The sequence below is a fragment of the Pyrus communis genome, chromosome 17, assembly GCF_041283825.1.
Source record: "Pyrus communis isolate YQ-2024b chromosome 17, ASM4128382v1, whole genome shotgun sequence".
NCBI lineage: Eukaryota > Viridiplantae > Streptophyta > Magnoliopsida > Rosales > Rosaceae > Pyrus > Pyrus communis.
Genome location: NC_142581.1, coordinates 25591159 through 25609579, shown reverse-complemented (window position 1 = coordinate 25609579; position 18421 = coordinate 25591159). Strand labels below are relative to the sequence as shown.

General features: G+C 37.2%; 2 protein-coding genes across 3 annotated transcripts; both read right to left on the bottom strand.

Moving 5' to 3' along the window:
• Positions 1-1253: 1253 nt before the first annotated feature.
• On the bottom strand, positions 1254-4932 carry LOC137708407 (delta(7)-sterol-C5(6)-desaturase). 2 transcript variants are annotated; one of them, XM_068447475.2, is made up of 3 exons: positions 4469-4932; positions 3294-3599; positions 1254-1788 (listed from the first exon to the last, which is right to left on the bottom strand). In XM_068447475.2, the coding sequence occupies exons 1-3, from the start codon at positions 4686-4688 to the stop codon at positions 1496-1498; spliced, it is 819 nt and encodes a 272-aa protein (XP_068303576.2). In that variant the 5' UTR covers positions 4689-4932; the 3' UTR covers positions 1254-1495. The 2 variants fall into 2 exon arrangements, with proteins under 2 accessions (XP_068303576.2, XP_088546024.1); XM_088689898.1 differs by having other exon boundaries at positions 4451-4871.
• Positions 4933-9777: 4845 nt separating this feature from the next.
• LOC137749318 (glycosyltransferase BC10) lies at positions 9778-14072 on the bottom strand. Its single transcript, XM_068489410.2, has 2 exons — positions 11338-14072; positions 9778-10477 (listed from the first exon to the last, which is right to left on the bottom strand). Exons 1-2 carry the CDS (start codon positions 11926-11928, stop codon positions 9833-9835), a joined length of 1236 nt encoding a protein of 411 aa, XP_068345511.2. The 5' UTR covers positions 11929-14072; the 3' UTR covers positions 9778-9832.
• Positions 14073-18421: the final 4349 nt, after the last annotated feature.

Here is an 18421-nt window from a genome sequence, read left to right as displayed (position 1 = left end):
TGTTTAGTAAACTTTTATGTAAAACAGCTGTGGCTGTGTGAAATGACCAAAAAGGTATAATACTAGATGTGCTATGACAAGCCACGACGTCGTTTGCTGGCAACCTCTTCACCTTCGTCTTATTCTCCCTCCTCATCTTCTCTTTCCGCACGGTCGTCGAAAATGGGACCCTCCTCCTCACCTCATTCGTCGACCGCGATCCTTCTCTCAAATCCCTCATCTCTTGCCTCGACCTCGATGGTGTCGGCAATACCAACCACCACTCTCCTAGATCTCCAGCCGAGTCCCTTTCTGCGATCTCTCTCCGCCGTCGACACCGCCCATTTCTTCACCTCACCCGTGTCGGAACCTTAGATGACGATTTCTTCTCCGGCGACGATGACGACGCTCGCTCCCTCTTCTGCCCTAATCGGATCGCCCCAATCCTCATTTTCTCCTCCTACTTTTACTCCACCTCCAAATTAGGATTTAATGGAACTCACGGGACTAGGGTTTCTAAAATTGTGCGCTCCAGCCTCACGTTCAAGGCTGAGAAATTCACCATTTCTGATGACAAAGCTATAGGCAGAGATGGCGACGGAGAAAGCAATGAAGGGGAGGAGAAAGATGGCGATGAAGAAATGGACGATCGGGCCGTCGATTTGCAATTCTTGATAACGGATTGGAGTTGGGTCGTGGGGACGTGGCGGCGTTGTTCTTCCTCTTGAAAGTGTGAGGAATCAAGAGAAACTTTGAAAATAAGCCACTTTTTGAAGCTTCCACTTTTTAGTTTTTTTTCATGTGAAACTTTGAAAAAAAGCTGGTTTGGGGTGTTTACCAAACACCAAAAACTCTCCTAGCTTTTTTTCTTACCAGCTTTTTTTAAAATCACCTCAACCACAAACCATACCTTAGTCCCCATGAGTGTTATATTCCCAGATGATAGATAATTAAAATATCTTCCCCAACGTTACATAAATGACATGTTTACTTACACGATATAGATATATGAATTGTTTTGATTCCTGACCTTTTATGACTAAACACATGGTATTTGAATTATTCCAATTACTGTTTTCCATTGTGTTTAGTAACAAAAAAAAATACAAAAAACTGCGAGTTTCAAATTAAAGTTCATAATCGAATACCTTAAAAGTCATAATTTGATGGATTAGCGAAGAAGGGGGTGGAGCTTGTTGATCCATACCCATTTCTTACTTACCCTCCTACTCACTAAACATTGCCATATAGAAAAAGAAGAAGGGCGTCTCTGATTTGATGAAAATTCCTAATCCATTCAAAACATGCCCAAAAGTTTACAACTACAGTTTATTTCAAAGACTGCATGGCTATGTCGAATAGATATGAAGGAGATAAAGCTCCTCGTAGTCCTCAAATTATCTTCTCTGCTAGCTCCTATATACAAGCAGAGTCCACAGACAAAAAGAAATCAAACCATCATCGAAATTCATTGAAAAACCAGAGCCGCAGAAAGCTAATCCGTGCAATGAGTGCATCATAAGACCTTCGATTCATCATCCAAGGGATCACGTAGAGTTCCACACATCCAATCCATCCATATAGTGTAATGGCCATAATTATGGCGGTATGTAGTATGATGTATGGTGTGGTAGCCGGCACCCATGACAGGCCATATTTTGGCGTGGATGCAATCGTGAATGTTCGCTGTCCATATGGCCTCAATAAATAGGAGCGCTATGTGGGTGGTAAAATGCATTGGTACAAGAAATAGAGCTATAACATGTGGAACTGCCTGCAGTATCCCATCAATTGGGTGAAAAGCCAAACCTGACGTAAACAGATCCAATATAGTCGAGCATTAGCAAAATAAGTAAACAAAAGATTTCAAAAGCCTGATGACAAGGTTGATGATTGTAGGAAATAAAGCTTATCAGAACCAAACGAAAATAGTGTTAAGTGGAACCACGTTCCTTAATTTAATGAAGTACAAACCAGTAATTTGTTTTCCCTTGCATCATATTTGTCGGGAATAACAAGTCGAGTGGATCAGAAAACAAGTCTCTTACAAGATTAAACTCAGGAAAACAAAATAGGAATTGTTCAAGTGACATTGATTTCCATTAAAAAACAAAAAAAAAAAAAAACTTAAAATGGCCTTTTTACTTATGGAAAACAGATAACATGTCATAAACAAAAGTTGATAAGATGTCAATCTCAAGCAGAATGCAGAACTCTTAAACTAAGCACTACTGATCAACAGAGACCGCCAGACTCAAATCCACATGAAGATAAAAGAAAAAGGTACATAACCAATTTCCGAGGAATGTTTTATTTTTCCGGACAGGGATTCTGATGAACTGAAACACACAATAAGTGGCATGAAACTACCATTCAGTCCATGAACATTACGCACAAAATAATCCTCACTGGGACTCTAAAGCCTATACCATACCAAATCTACTGGGTGATAACAAGGTTGAATTATTAGTCAACCAATGATCCTGGGGAAAAACTTGAGGACATTAAAGTTCTTTTATCAAGTCCTAGGTGGGGAGGGAGAATTTGCAGAACGAATGAAAAATAGTACATCATTAGCTTGTTAAGGTGAAAGTCACAGAAAAACAAGAAAGCTGAAAGTGCATGTGCATTCCATGTATTTTTCGTGCTTCTTACTGATCCAGAAAGCAATTGAGACTTGTAAAGTTGGTTTCCAGATATACACTGAGAGTGGCAACGCGAGTTAGAGCCAAAATCGCCATATGAAAGAGATTAACAGTCTTATGTTACGGAAAAGAAAAGTAAAAAAGAAAAAGAAATATTTTTTTTTAAAAGAGAAACTTTCTTCCAAAATGGCTTCTTGCACTCAACACTCAAAATTTAAGTTACTAAGCAAAAACCAAAACTGTACAGAATATGAATGGAACTTTGATAAACAAGGAAGGATAAACAATCGTGGAATTCCTAGAGTTTATCTATCGCATCAAGTCCTTGAAAGTCACTTTCTACGACAAAATAGACTACAGTGGAACTCAATTGGCAGGATAAAACAAACTTAAAATACAATGATAATAACAAGCAAGATATCTGGTGTTCGAGCAAGAAATACGCTGGGAAGAAAAGGGGGAAGCGTGAGGGCGAGACAGAGGAGAAAGAGTTCAGTAAACAATGTCACAGAAATATGTATCCTCATCAAGTGCACCAAACGCAGATTTTACATACTCTGTAACACTATCAAACATGACAGATATATATGTGCCCATGCATCCAAATCCGATAAGATGTAAAAACATTCAAATGGCCTTAAAGTATGAAAGTTTAGTTTGATAGCTTACCAGCAAACGGAGAGAGGGTGTTCTGCTTATTGTAGATGTGATGGGTTGCATGAAGATATTTATACAGAGGTTTTATGTCATGCAACTCTCTGTGCATCCAGTATATTCCGAACTCCACGAATACAAGATAAATTGCTAAATACAAGAGGTAAGCAGGCCAACCGACATCACTTATTCTTGCAAAGCACTTTGCCCAGCCATTTTCAACCATGTACTCAGAAACAGTTGGAAGAGCACAGTACCAAGGCATGGCCTTCATGGCAACATATATTTGCAAAAGCATGGCTTTATTCGAGGGAACGGCATCTGCAATGAGGGAACAGATAAAGAAAGAAAGTAAATTGTATTCAGCCTAAAGGTAGTTGTCAATACGGACGAAATTTTACGGTCAATTAACAAAACATCATAGGATCCACAACCTACAAGCTACAACCTTGTGACCTTATGTATGCTGAATCTTACCTACAAGCTATAAGCTTGTAACCTTATGTATGCTGAATCTTTGTAAAAAATTTAATCACTAATCAATATGAAAGAGAAAGTTGAGATACAGATCCATCAATGTACATAAAAAAACAACTCGAATAACCACAGTTTATCTTATTTTCCCGAGATTAAAATAAACTACTCATAGAAAACACAATTGAAGAAAGAGAGCAATGAAGAAATTAAATCAAAACCAACAAACAAATAAAGAGACTCAACAGTTTTGAACCAAGCAAAACCAATCTGCTAAATAGAGAAATCACTAAAACTCTCCTCAATCCGTACTTTAAAAATAACAAGAGTAATTAGATAGGAATTCTAAGAAATCACATAACTACTCAAAAACAATGTGATGGTCTTTAATTATGCTTTACTTTTCAGAGGCAATATTCTAATTAATCTAATATGAGATTTGAACTTATGTACAAAGAGCGAGGAAGCACATTCTTCTAGCCAACTATAATACATCTGTTTGTTTTTTTCGGTGTTCCATAATTTCCATTATCCATGAGAGGAGAGATGTTCACAATCAATAACCAACAGTACCTACCAAATCACAGACTCACACATATTTCATCCCACAACCAAACCACCAATTTTATTTTATTTTATTTTATTAAAAAAACATAACGAAAAGTAAAAGTCAAACCACTAAAAAGGAAGAGAGAGACCATTGGACATTGGTGTACCTTTGGGGATGTAAGTGTTGCGTTTCAAGTAATAAATGTAGAGGCACCAGAGGAAGCCGGAGACGAGGTAGAGCAAGGTCCCGCCGACGTAGTTGCGCAGCCACGTCTGGAAGAAGTGGGGGAGTGGGTCCCACACTCTATTGGGCACGAGGCTGCCGAGTACAATGCGGTTATAGAACGTCGTCTCGTCCAGGAACGGGTTCAGGTAGGACTCCTCCATCGGCGCGACACGATTCTTCCGGCGAGGGGCCGCCGCCAGAGATTTGAGCAGCGAATAAAAAGGTAGGAGAGAGAGAGAGAGGGGCAGAGAGACAGAGGCAGGTAGGCTGCGCTGGATGCGAACGACTGATGCTGAGATTCGTTTGTCTGTTTTGTTATGCTGTGCTGTGTTGTGTTTTTTTTTCAAGTTGGGAGTACGTGGACGACGTAATTTAAGCTTTTAGTCGTATGCTATCGATTGATATGCTGAAGGGCCGGACCATCATGCTTCATGTAGCCCTACCTCCACCACCGCTTGGAGAAATTTTTCATTGTGACGTGAATGTGGATGATATACTACATGTTTTTATGTAAGTGGTGAGAAATTTTATTTTTTAAGTTATTAATTTTTTACCACACAAATTTCACCTTTTGTATAGTGACAAGTAATATGCCACCTCGTGTGCCGGTCACATTGAAATTCTCTCCACCTCTTGCAAGTTGGAAATTACAATGCAATCCTTTTAAAAAAATCAATTCAACGATATATTTATGCTAAGGCTTTTTCACAGTGGGCTGAAAGATTAAGTGTGACACCTATAATGTAAGAATCGAACTTTTAAGTGGGGCAAGGAATCTGAGTGTTATGATTATGATTCTTAATTTTGAGTTCAATGCTCATAAGTGTGATTCATATACAACTAATGACAAAAGAGAGAAAAAAGATAACCATTCCCAAAATAGAGAAAAAGAAAAAATAGACAGGTGTAACATTTAATTTACAAAACTCACTCCTATCAAACTTACAATACTTTGGCAACAATAGTGTCATGGTGCTTGATTTTTATATATGGACATCAGATTCACCTAAACCAACGGGGAACACCTATAATGAGCTTGCCACAATAAGTTGGTATCGAACTCTCTATCAACGAGATTTGAACATAAGACCACAATTTACAAGTAAAAAGAAATACAACTAGACTATAGGGTTAAGTGATGATACATTTTCTTAAAAAACTAAAAAGTTCATTTGTTGCAAGTGATGAATTGCCATTGTGAATATGATCTTCCTTTTTAACCCATTGTATTCTCAGTTCAATGATTCTCCTATTCTCCTGATCTAATTTAGGATAGTAATATCATCTGTCACAAGAAATAAATAAAAATCCATTTGTTTGAATATGCCACGAACATGTTTAATTTGAGTTTAAACACCAAATATCTAGAAATTTTTTATCTAATTAATACATATAAATAGCATAAGCTTCAAATTGGGCACACTTAGAGCAATGGGCATTAAGTTAAACAAATATCAAAATTGTAATTTTATTGTGTGAATTAAGACACGTGGCGCTACAAGAATTTGAGGATGCACCAACTAAAAGTTTAGCAATGGTTGTTTTTATTCATAGAATGGGACAATGGGTGCCAACTGATATTTATTTATTTATTTTTGCTCTCTTTTACTTTTGAATTGGTACCTAATGCATTTAGGTATTTAAAACGAAAGAAAATGTGAAATTTTGTGGTGAGTTTTTAAATTTAGTCATTAAATTAGGCACATTACGAGTAAATAAATACATAAACTATACTTGTTGAATTTTCATAATTCTTTGATTCGATGCATATATATGGTGGTTAATTGTTTACAATTACACATAAATAAAGTTTACTTTATACATAGCAATTTTAATGATTCATACAATAATTCAATCCGAATGGCTCAACAATGTATTTACTTAATTGGTCAAATTTTATCACAAACTAATATTACAGTTTAGTAGTATTCTTCTTCAATTATAAGTGAAATGTCTCAAATTTAACACACATGAATAACAATGATGTATTATATTTGTGTTGATTTTGATAGTCCTATCTCTTTTTTCAAAGTACGACACCGTTCTTAATAAACTTTTATCCAAATGCATACATGCATAATTTTAATCATCGGTAGGAGAAAAATTGTTGTCACGATATATATGCCTGCTTAAGCCAGGCACATGCAAGTAGCAAAATCTGTGGGTAAGAGAATCTTGCTCTATAGTGTTAACGTGAAATTTGCAATCCCATAGATTTCACATACCGCTAGTTTTTGCTAGGATTTTTTTAGGAACGTCCAAGTACTTATTGATTAGCAGAAGCAGAATTACGTACGAAGACTGAAGAGGGCACTCCATAACATGCATGGTGCTAATTACAATTAGTATCTAATCATCGTCAATGAGAGTGTCCATTCAAAAGAGATTGCACAAGATATAAGCAAATCTAGCTGATCATCTATGTACCCACAACACTATTTGTCTCACAGCCTGTAATGCTTTGGATGATAACTCTTAAGCATTTGTATCTTGAACATCCATAATCCCCATACCTCCCAACTACTTTTGGTGTAGATTACATGTATACATGTGGACCACCTTGATCAGGTGTACGGTAGTAGTGCTGAGCACTTGTAAACTTTACTATCAAGTCTTGAGCAGTGCTACACTTACCATTAAAATAGAAAATTGAATGAAATCATTTTATAAAATAATGATATAGTTAATTACAAAAAGATCTAGGGCTGATGAGTTGATCTACATAACTTGAAAAGTAAATAGGCTAAAAATGTAAACAGCGCAATAAAGACTAGCAAGATTCAGGTCATGAAGGGGAAAATAATACTATAGGAGTCCACTGAGTTCACTGGTATCAGACTGGACTGAACAAGAAACATATGCCTCAGAGAGAAATTCAAGGATGATTGGAATTGTACGTCAACTAAATCATAGCATAGTGAGACAAAGTTGTAAGAGTTTTAGATCTCAACGATAGTAGGTAGTGTTTGCTTCAAAGGAAAACTAATTTGCAATTGTAGCTGAAGAGCTAGAGGTTTTGCTGAAGAGCAATTTGGGTAGTGTTGAAAAGCAATTGAGTTGATTGAAGAATCACTTGAGGTTTCTATAATACTAGAGATTGAATTTTGACGAAGGTCCTGAGCTTGAAGGCCTTTGGTTCTATTTATAGGTAGTGAAGAAGGAGCAACCTCAAACTTAATGTTGAATTGGAACATGGGTAGATCGGTTATTTGATGCTGATAATAACTACAATTCTTGGTTGTTGGCCTTCAGCAGTGCCGTGTGGCACTTTGCACGGTTGCTTCAGTGACATCAACTTATTGGATGACGTGTTCCTCAATATTTAAGGATGCGAGAAATTTCTGGATCAAGTCGTCTGCGTGGCAAACGCGCTTTGGGTAGGATCGATTCCAAGCCCTCAGATGATTGTGGAGTAGTGAGTTGGTCGTCCGAACCCTAAGATAGGATTCCGGATTGGGTCTTGAAGTTGGTGGACCGATATCATGCGACTTTAAATAAATAAAAATATATATTGGTTCGATAGCAGATCTTGTTTTTATATATAGTCCAAAGAAGATGAAAGTCATATTGAGTATTCTTCGTTGATATACCCAAGTCTTTGTTTTACCACGTACTAAATTCTTGCAGGTTGTAACTATTGTTAAATTAATGCAGGACAAGCTTTTGAATTCACGCATCTTTTGCGAATTACAAAGATATAGACAAGTTGGGATTGTTCGACTTTCTCCATCGACTCTGTTGCACTTGTTAGATTTTACGTAAAGGTATACGACCGAAATGCACGATGACCTCATGGGTTGTCGACCAGTGGATCCCTCCGAAGGACGTCATCCATTACGATTAATTGGACCACAGCACAGCACTCATAACGTACAACAGCATAATTATGCATGTCACACTCGGCCTTAATTTGGTCCCCATTTGAAGACAGGAGATAGACGATATATGCAGTAGCAGAACCCCATTTGCTTCTTTATCAGCAGTAACCTAGCTCGCTCGCTCAGGTGGAATGAGAGCGAGAACCGCCAATCTTATGATTCCTATCGTGCTAGCTAGCATATTACCGTGCATGCTAGTAATCTATTTATACACTTGGGGTCCCGACACGTAGACTCAAATGAATTTAAAATTTCCTCTACGCCAAAATTACTGCATGCTTTGAAACATTGGATGGATCTGAAGGGAAATCTTCTGTGAATCTTGGTTGGAGCAGCCCTAATTCTACTAATAAATAAGTGTAGTGCCGTTCACATACATCTCTTTACTTCTCACATACCTTTATTAATTTTTGTCCATTGATTTTCTTCAATTCATTCGATCTAACGGCCAGAAATTGAGAGGGGTGTGTGATAAGGAAAAATGAGTTTATAGATAAAACCAGCTATAAATAAATGATTAGGGGTATTTATTATAGGTAGATAAAGTATAGATTTTATCACAAAAGATCTCTATACAATCAGGACTGGAAATACTTATTAGAGTAATGTTACATTAACATATATATATGTATCATCTTTCTAATAGAGATAAGACTTACATGTTATGAAGACTCATGCAACTCCTATATTGTAGACATAAACCGATCCATTATTTTCCAACGATCATGATCTGGTCTGCTTCTACGGAAGTTGATACACGAGATGTTAATGGGAGGATCTTGCTGAGTAAACTTCTGGGCAAACATTTGTTTGATAATCACTCTATAGGCAAGTTTGGTCACAGTGTGGTCGATCTCGTGGTTCACAATAATCTTAAAGGTCAACCGATTGGGTTTTTTAATCTACTCGTTTATTTTATTTATATATTTATTTTTATTTATGGCCAAAATTTGACAAGTAAACAAAAATCACTGGATAATATAAACATCAAATTATAGAATAAAAAACCAGCTCAAAGAAGCGCAAGGCCCAACAATAATAGGGCCTAAAAAGGAGCAAGAGTTAACGTTAAAGAAGTGGACCCATGCAATACTTAAAATGGGGAAACAATTAAACTGCAAAATACCCTCCAACATTTAATTAGTAAAAGGCTTCCAATTGCCCCATTGTCATTAAATTTGAAAGAATTTCATTCAAATTTCCATTAAGTGATATCATGTGTGAGGCATAGTGACATACTTTCGAGTAAAAAAACCCCAAACTATCACACGGATGTCAATTACCCTCTCATCCAAACTATTTAGATGAAATTCTCTCGAATCTTATTGTTTCTTGAGTCGAATTCTGGGTTTATTCTTAAAACTGTGTCCACAGGCCTCTCACGTGAACCACTTAACTACACCATACATGAAATATTATACAACAAATTATGGATCAAAACCAAGTAGCAAAGGGGCAACCCGCAACAAGGGCTCCAATGCGTCAGGTAAGAATTTTCTAGCAAACAAGAAACACACTGAAGTTGTATTGCCATTGTACGTGCATTCTGATCCGAACCGAATCCAATTAAGAAACTCATCCGTAATATCCATCCATCCAAATTTTCCAGGATGAGGACCACCCCTTGACCAATCCACCCAGGTGACGCTCCTATTTGAATTCAGCTCAGTGTACATCAAGCTCACAAGTGTTGGAATATAGTGCTCATCAATGTAACAGGGAGGGTTGCAGTACTGTTGAAAGATCGGATAATATTTCCGATCTGAAACGATGTGGACGGCAAGCTCACGGTGCACTTCAAACCACTGAGACCCCTTTCTCCAATCTGTGATGTTTATCATGGGGTACATTTGAGGGTTGTATCGGCCACGGCCTGGCTTCCTCGGGTCATCGAATGAGTTCAGGAAGCTTAGGTTTGAGTTGATGAGGTAGTGATATGCTGTTGTGAAGTTGAATAGAGGAATGCAGGATTCAGAAAGCAACACAAATCTTTGATTGGAGATGTCAAGAAGTGCATTTGCCAGGAGTCGTCTCTCGGCATCTAGCATTGATGATGTCCCCCAATAGACTGGCTGCAACCGAATGAATAGTATTGGTTTCAAATATAGCAAAGATTGTTTAATTGCTTTCTTCTTCATTTTGGTCATACTTAAAAATACAGAAACTCTTATCCATGAGCTTATTATCTCCAACAAATTGGGGTTTAATGTTCACCACAACAGTCTAGAATGTATGAGTTCAGTGGTCCATTACGAATTAGCGTGTTTGGGTTAATTGTAATTTTAACAATAGATATAATACGACTTGAAACTTGCATGAAGTTAGCAGATTTGAGTTGATTTTTGCTTCACATAAAGACAAACATGACACAACCCAGACTCTAACAAATTGGTTATGCTAGGAAAGCTGAAGCTTAGGGCCGGTCTAGTAACGTTTTACAAAACAATTTTTAAAGATCTATTGTATTATGATATGCAAAATATCTAATAATTTAATCCGAGAATATTTTTTTAAAAAGAAAACATTGAAAATGTATTTGAAATGTGGTTGTAATATAAACTACTGTCAAACACGAGCATGACATATTGACAGGAATTACTATCCTAGGACTTTCTTAAGGCTCAGCCTTCAAGCTATTGGATATATGAATGCTAAAGTTGAAACCAATATCAATGTTGGATAAATGATCAGTAGTAAGCCCCACACTAATTGATTTCCTAAGAGATGTGTACATATTAACTTGATCAATCACGTTTAAATACTTCTTATAGAAGTGAACCTCTACCATACGGTCTAATGCTTTTCATCTCCAATTGTAGGTGGAGATTTTTATGTTCGACTTACAGAAATAGTGAATACGATATCAAATTAGTGCTAACCTATTTTGGACTTAGCTCAACTCCCATCCACAAAAATAATGAAAGGAACTAACCTGGCTATGAATTCTTCTACCATGGAACACAGACTCTTCAGGCACCGATTCATTGAAATCGGGGTGTGCGTGCACATAGATGGAGTATAGTCCTTCGTGTCCCTCGAAAAACTTCTCCCACAAGGGAGACAAAGGCAAAGGTCCCTTTGTCAAGAACATGAAAGCCACTTTCGGAACAAGCTTGTAAGGCAAATCTTGAATTCGAGGAACCATCAATGCCCTCGAAAACAACTCCTTGTCACTCATGTTGTGTACAAGGAATTTTTGTTCTGTGAGTGAAACACTGTTAGATGTCCCATTTTTGGAGAAAGATAGTATGAGAAATGGCGGCAGTGTGGGAAGCGGATTTGGTGATGGGGGTGGCGACGATTGAGCTTGAAGTGATGATGGTTGTAAAGGAAAAATATTGTTAATGGAATTTAGGGAGGCTTGAAAAGTAGTGAATGAGAAGCTCTGGAAATATAAGGTAATTATGATACCTAGTGACAAACCTATACCAAAGAAAAAGAAATGAAGGACATGGTTTAGCTGGATTAGGGTTCGAAAGGGCCGGAAAATTGATTGAATTTGGAATTGCTCATGGCTCGTCATTGCCACTGGCCAGATCGGAAAGAAAGATATCGAGGAAGGAGTTTCCTAGCTGGCTAGCTCATCAAACTGCTAATACTAAAGTCAAGCTGAAAGCTCTTGCAAATATAGGCTTCTCTGTGGAGAAGGTATTTAGCATGTTCTTTGTGGACTTTCTCCATCGTGCTTCAAGGTTAAGCAGGAGATTAATGGTAATTTAGCTGTAAGTAATCAGGAAAGGGCCTTTTGGAGTTTGCAATCAGTTGGAGCATTAGTTGTCCAAGAACTTGAAGCAAATTGTTTAAGCTGATGAGGGTTGACAAACCATTCCTTCAATACCACACAAAATAATCAAAAAATAAAAAATAAAAAAGCTAACCCCATTTTTAATTTTTGACAATTACCAAAAATTAAGCGGGTTGTCATAGATTAACAGGGGAAATGAAAACTTAGGCAAATGTTAATCTCTTTGCATGTTGAATGGTCAAACACGTGGATTGGAATTGGCAAATCACAAATGAGTGTGGTCGTAGTCCAACAAGTCACCATAAATATTGACAATCGCCAAACAATGACAAATGCAGCATCCATAAAGCACTGCTAAAATTATGGCAATTAAGTAGCCTCTTTTCTCTCTTTCTTTTGAATGACCAGTTTTTAAGTTCTCGATCTTAATTCTCATTCTACAAAAGTAGGGTTTGGTCATCGTTTAATAGCCCACTATCAAATATTGAATTAGGTACTACCTGTTTACTTTGACTAATATGCATACATGATTAATTATACTAATTTTATCTAAACTATGAAGATGAGAGAGAGTTCGAACCCGATACACAGTAGGTTGTAGAGAAAAGTCTTATCCATTAGGGTAATTCACCAATTATATATGCACAGTTTGCTTGAAGCACAAAGTTACAAGTTATTTCAATTATTAAAACATCTTTTCTAGGGTAGTATACTACTGTACTATCTTCCACATCACTTAATCCCACATGTTTATGATTCTTGTCAAGCTGTTAATGCAAATTTTTGTAAACTAAAGACTAATAGGGTAATTGGCAGCTGCTGAAAGTTTGGTTGATTAAAGTATCTTGGCACAGTTTCTCTAGTCATTTTCAGTGGCATAATTAGTTCTCATTCTTGGAATGATATGCACAAATGTGGAAAGAAACAATGGCAAGGATTGGTATTTAAGAAAGCACGATTTACATATATAATTGTTAAGTTTAAGTATAGCCAGCTCTGATACCATATTAAAATTTAAGCATTTAATCTAAAAACAAATGACAATTAGGAGGAAGAGAGAAGATTATTTAAACAACCTAGGCAGAACTTTCTAAGCCCACTAGAAATTTCCCGCCAAACCACAAATCCTGCTACTCCTTGCTTCTCCAGGGAGGGAATCAACCCCACTGACTCAATCCAAGTACCGTTTCCATATCTACTTCATTAGTATCGGCAGCGGCCGGTGGCAGGGGTCCAACAGGCACATCTTGAGCAGCACCAACATTCACCCCAACAACAATTTGATCAGGTGACTCAGTGAAACTCGGCTCCTTGGCCTCCACCCCTCTTGGGCCTCCTCCTTGTCTTCCTTTCCTCGTCCCTTGTCTTTTCCTCCTCCACCTTATCTTCCTTTACCTCCTCCTCCTTCATTTGAAGCTCGCTTGCCACTCGCCTTGTAAAAATTCCATGGCCACTATGGAGTCCGTCAGTATTCATCATTATCCCTCTTTTTGAGCTTTTTTTTATTTCCTCCTTTGCTTGATGAGCTGACTATCTGCTTCTTCATGTTCTTTGTTTGAGAGAGTGAGTCTGGATGAGCTTGCTGGGTATGTAGTAGCAGCTATAGAGAGAAGAAGATAGCTTAATTTGAGCTTCTTTGAGCACAAAAGGGAGTGAAAGTGATTGCTCTCTTATATACACGACTCGCCTTGTTAAAACTCCATGGCCACTATGGAAACCATCGGCATTCATCATCATCCTTCTTTCTGAGATATTTTTGTTTCCGGCCTTGCTTGAAGCTCTCTTGCCATTCCTCTTCATGAGCTGCCTGATCTTCCTCTTTGCACTTCCTCCTTGCCCAAATGTGTTTCTCTTTGTTGACTGAGCTAACCCGTAATGAATTTGCGACAAAACAATGAAGCACATGCATAATCAAAGTATTTATTCGCAGACCAAAAAAACAAAACACATATAACTTGACGAGATATCTTGGTCATACCGGTAAATCATCGATTCGATAGAAGATGAATGGCCTCTTCCTTAATATGCACATCATATGAAATAAAGCGTCATCTTGATAATCAAAATGTCTTACTGGAATTTTCTGCAACCAAAAAACAAAAAAAGAAAAAAAAACAGATAGATAAACTATATACATATCTATAGTCTAGATACAGTAGCCTAATTAATGTATTTAGAGGTTGAAACATGGCGATCCCTTCCGTTATGGAAACATAATGAATATCCGCTATGAGATATATGTTCCACATCATATTCATAAATTTGATAAAATTAGCTAGGTACGAAATTTATTATGTTGGTCTCGCGTTGAGCTTGGTTTTTTGTTTCATTTTTGGATTCTTGACCTTTTTTCCCAAAACAATAATAATTTAAGGATATTAGTACTATTAAGAAATCTACTTAATTGTAAAAAGAAAAAAAGTTTCATAAAACATTCAACTTACCTACAAATATCATGAGCAACAAACTAAATCCGACCACAGATCAAGGGTGAAAGATTTGAGAGATAAGTGGCTTTCAAAGAGTAAGCTTTTCCAGATGTGAAGGGCATGAGGTGAGACCGTCAGACTAGGACCTAGTTTGGTATTGTTGCGAGAGATAAAATTAGATGCGAGGTAAAGCTGTTGAGGCAAAATAACCACAAGTCAACAGTGAAAGATCTGAGGTGATGAGTGAGAAAAGGAATGAAAAGGAATGGTATTAGGAAGTGGCGAGCTTTGCTAGAAATCTTAAGTGGCGGAAATGAAGAGGATGGAGTTAGACTAAGAGGAATAAGGCCTTTACATATGCATATTGTGTACTCTTCGGTTTTCTAAATGCGTTCTTTTTCATGTGAAGTATCAGTGACGAAACAATTCACGAGAAGATACTTTAGTTTTATTTATCATACCGTATCCAAATCTTCGTGTGATGACTGCGCCCTAAATTTCGTATGGTGATGTCAATATATGTACGTTGCTACTAGCTATGAGATTCTGAATATTATTTATCGCACTCAATGCGACCTATACGACCACTTCCATTTCTAGCAAATTATTGTTAAAGTGGTTAGTGTTAGAGTATAAGGTTGATTAGATTGTGACAAGTGTCAATTGTAAAAGAGTGCCATGTGTCAGTTTGTTATTGAGGTCTTGATGTCAAATGGTAGTTATACTATTAGGTATTTATGTTGTAGAAAAACCAGTATTCATTTAATGAAAAACAGAAATTGACAAGTTGACTACTTTCTCTCTCTATTTTTCTTGTGTATTCTTTCTCTCTCTAAGATCTCTTAGCTGTGTTGATATGGTATCTTCGCTGACTATGGTTCACACCGTCGGTTGATGATCATTTGCCCCCGTTCATTCATCCATTCTTTGATAACTGTTGTCATTGTTGCTGATTCAACTCGGTCGTGGTCGTCTTGAAGGTTTGATTTTTCAGTTGTCGAAGACTCGCAGCTTGTCAATCTATGGTGAAACCCTAGAAATTTGGGGATTTTTGCAGCTAGTTGTTGTGATTGTTGTTCTGGCTGCTCGCGATATTGAGGTGATATCTCTCATTCTTTGATTTTACAGAAGTTGTTGTTTCTTGTTCATCTGCTGTCTAAAATCTTCGTATTTGGAAATCGTTGCTGTATATAATCTTCGTATTTGGAGTGTTTCTTTTTTGTGAATTATTGTCAAGATTCTTCAAGATTTGTGTTCGATTGTTTGGAAATGGTTACTCCTAATCAATTGGCTCTCACTCAGTCACTGATTTCTTCCCTAATTCCTAGTGTAGGAAACACTGTCACTGTGAAACTTGATGATTCTAACTATGTGACTTGGAATTTCCAAATGGAATTACTATTGGATGGAAATGGAATTCTAGGCTTTCTTGATGGTTCAATTCATTGTCCAGCAAGATTTGATGATTTTGATTCGGACCATGAAGCTATTGATGATCCACCTACTTTGTTTGATGCTTATAAAGTGTGGAAGATTCTTGATAAAGCTTTGATGACTCTCATCACTGCTACTCTGTCTACTGCTGCTTTGTCATGTGTGATTGGTTGTAAAAGTTCTAAGGAAATGTGGACTAATCTTCGGGAAACGTTTGCGAATGTCACTAGAACTAGTATTGTACAAATGAAGATTGATCTTTAAAACATTAAGAAGGGTTCTGAATCAATTGATGGCTATCTTCAACGAATTAAGGATGCTAGAGATCAATTAGCTACTGTTGGAGTACTTATTTCTGATGAAGATATTACAATTGTTGCTTTAAGGGGTCTTCTTCCTGAGTTTAATACAATTAAGGCTGTCATTCGTGGACGTGAAAATTTGGTGTCCTTGAAAGAACTACGATCACAATTAAGGGCTGAGGAAGCTACATTGGAGGAAGTTCATAAGTCAGTCCCTGTCATGTTTGCTATGCTTACTCATACTTCTGGAACTGTTTATGAAGCTGGTGGTTCATTTGGAACAAAAACATTCAATTTAGGACAAAATCTTGGTGGGTTTTTCTGGAGATCAAACAGGTTCCATGATGACTCATTTTCAGTCCATTTCTTAGTTTCAACAATTCCCCTTACCCTCTCAGTTTCAACAATTACCATTTCCTGGACACTTTGTTTTTGTGTCTCAAACTAGTTCGGGCACATAAAACAATTTCAGGGGGAACAATTCCAAACCAAAGGGTAAAGGCAAAAAGTTCGTTTCTGGTGGAAATCAATAGTGCCCGCAACCTGCTTTTGGTAATAATTCCTATTCACAACAAAATCAAGCTATGTTTCAACAACCAGGGTAGCAATTGCAGGGAAATCAGGGAAACCAATCACTCCAAATTTGTCAAATCTATGATAGGAAAGGTTATTCAGCAATAAATTGTTTTCAACATGGCTGTCAAATCGGTCATAAAGTGGGACACACTGCTGCCACTTGTTTTGATAGAAACAATTCTTCTTCTCATGGTCAAGTCTACCATCCTTCACAGAACTATCCATCAATCTCTCAGAGTTATAAACAGTATCCTTAACAGTTTTAGGTTCCTCATCCTTCTGTGTATCAGAATGGTCAGAACTCAAGCATGCCTTTCATGTTATATCCATCAGGTCCTATGATGAACTCTAATACATATTATGCACCTGCTATGCCTACTCAATCCCACACACCAATTGCTATGAATGCTCGTACTCATGCCACTCCATCTGCACCTCAATAAGAATATTGGCTTGTTGACTCTGGAGCAACAAATTACATGACATCGGATTTGTCTAATCTTCACATGACAAATCACATGCTGGTGGTGAAGGTTTGAACATTGCTCATATTGGCAACTTTCAACTTTCCACTAAAACTCATAATTTTTTTATTAAATTATGTTCTTCATGTACCTCAATTGTCACAACACTTATTATCTATGCATCAATTGTGCAAAGACAATAATTGCAGATGTATTGTTGATGAGTTCTCTATATGTATACAGGACAAGGTCACCTAGAGAACACTATTCCAAGGACTGAGTAATAATGATGTCTATCCACTTCCTATGATTAAGCAACCAAAAGTCTTTCCAGCAGCATATCTTGGTAAAAAGGTTTCTTCTACCCTGTGGCATTGTCGTTTAGGTCACCCTACCAATCTACTTGTCAAAGCAGCTCTTATAAATCTTCCATTGATTTCAGTTGTAATTCTCATTCTCAGATTCGTAATTCCTATTTACATGGAAAGTTTACCAAACTTCCATTTCCTACATATGCATCAAAGTCTGTCATTCCCTTTAAGGTTATACATACAAATGTATGGGGTCCTGCTGCTTGTTTGTCAATAGAGGGCTATAGGTACTATGTGTCATTTATCGATGAATGTACTAGATATACTTGGATTTTTCCAATCTTTAATAAAGCTGCTGTATTTGGTATCTTTGTTCAGTTTCAAGCCTTTATTTCTAATTCTTTTGCTGCCCAAGTTAAAATTTTGCAAAGTGATGGTGGTGGAGAGTATATCAGCAATTCTTTTCAAACTTTTCTTAGGGACAAAGGCATTTTACATCAGAAATCCTACCTTTATACCCTTAAGCAAAATGGGTTAGCTGAAAGAAAAAATCAACACGTTGTTGAAACAGCTATAACTTTACTCCACCAAGTCTCTTTGCCATCCAAATTTTGGTACCATGCTTGTGCAACTGCCACCTATCTTATCAATAGGATGCCTACCCCTACCTTGAAGATGAAGTCTCCTTTTGAAGCTTTATATCACTCTCCACCTCGACTAGATCACTTAAAGGTTTTTGGCTGTGCATGCTACCC

Bases quoted from the DNA above. Each gene is read 5' to 3' on its own strand.
- LOC137708407 (XM_088689898.1), bottom strand. From the start codon at position 4,688: ATGGAGGAGTCCTACCTGAACCCGTTCCTGGACGAGACGACGTTCTAT. The intron at 3,600-4,450 runs GTCTCTCTCTTC...CCCTCATTGCAG, and splicing joins AGGTACACCAATGTCCAATG to ATGCCGTTCCCTCGAATAAA. The intron at 1,789-3,293 runs GTAAGCTATCAA...TGTTTACGTCAG, and splicing joins CACCCTCTCTCCGTTTGCTG to GTTTGGCTTTTCACCCAATT.
- LOC137749318 (XM_068489410.2), bottom strand. From the start codon at position 11,928: ATGACGAGCCATGAGCAATTCCAAATTCAATCAATTTTCCGGCCCTTT. The intron at 10,478-11,337 runs GTTAGTTCCTTT...ATTCGGTTGCAG, and splicing joins GTAGAAGAATTCATAGCCAG to CCAGTCTATTGGGGGACATC.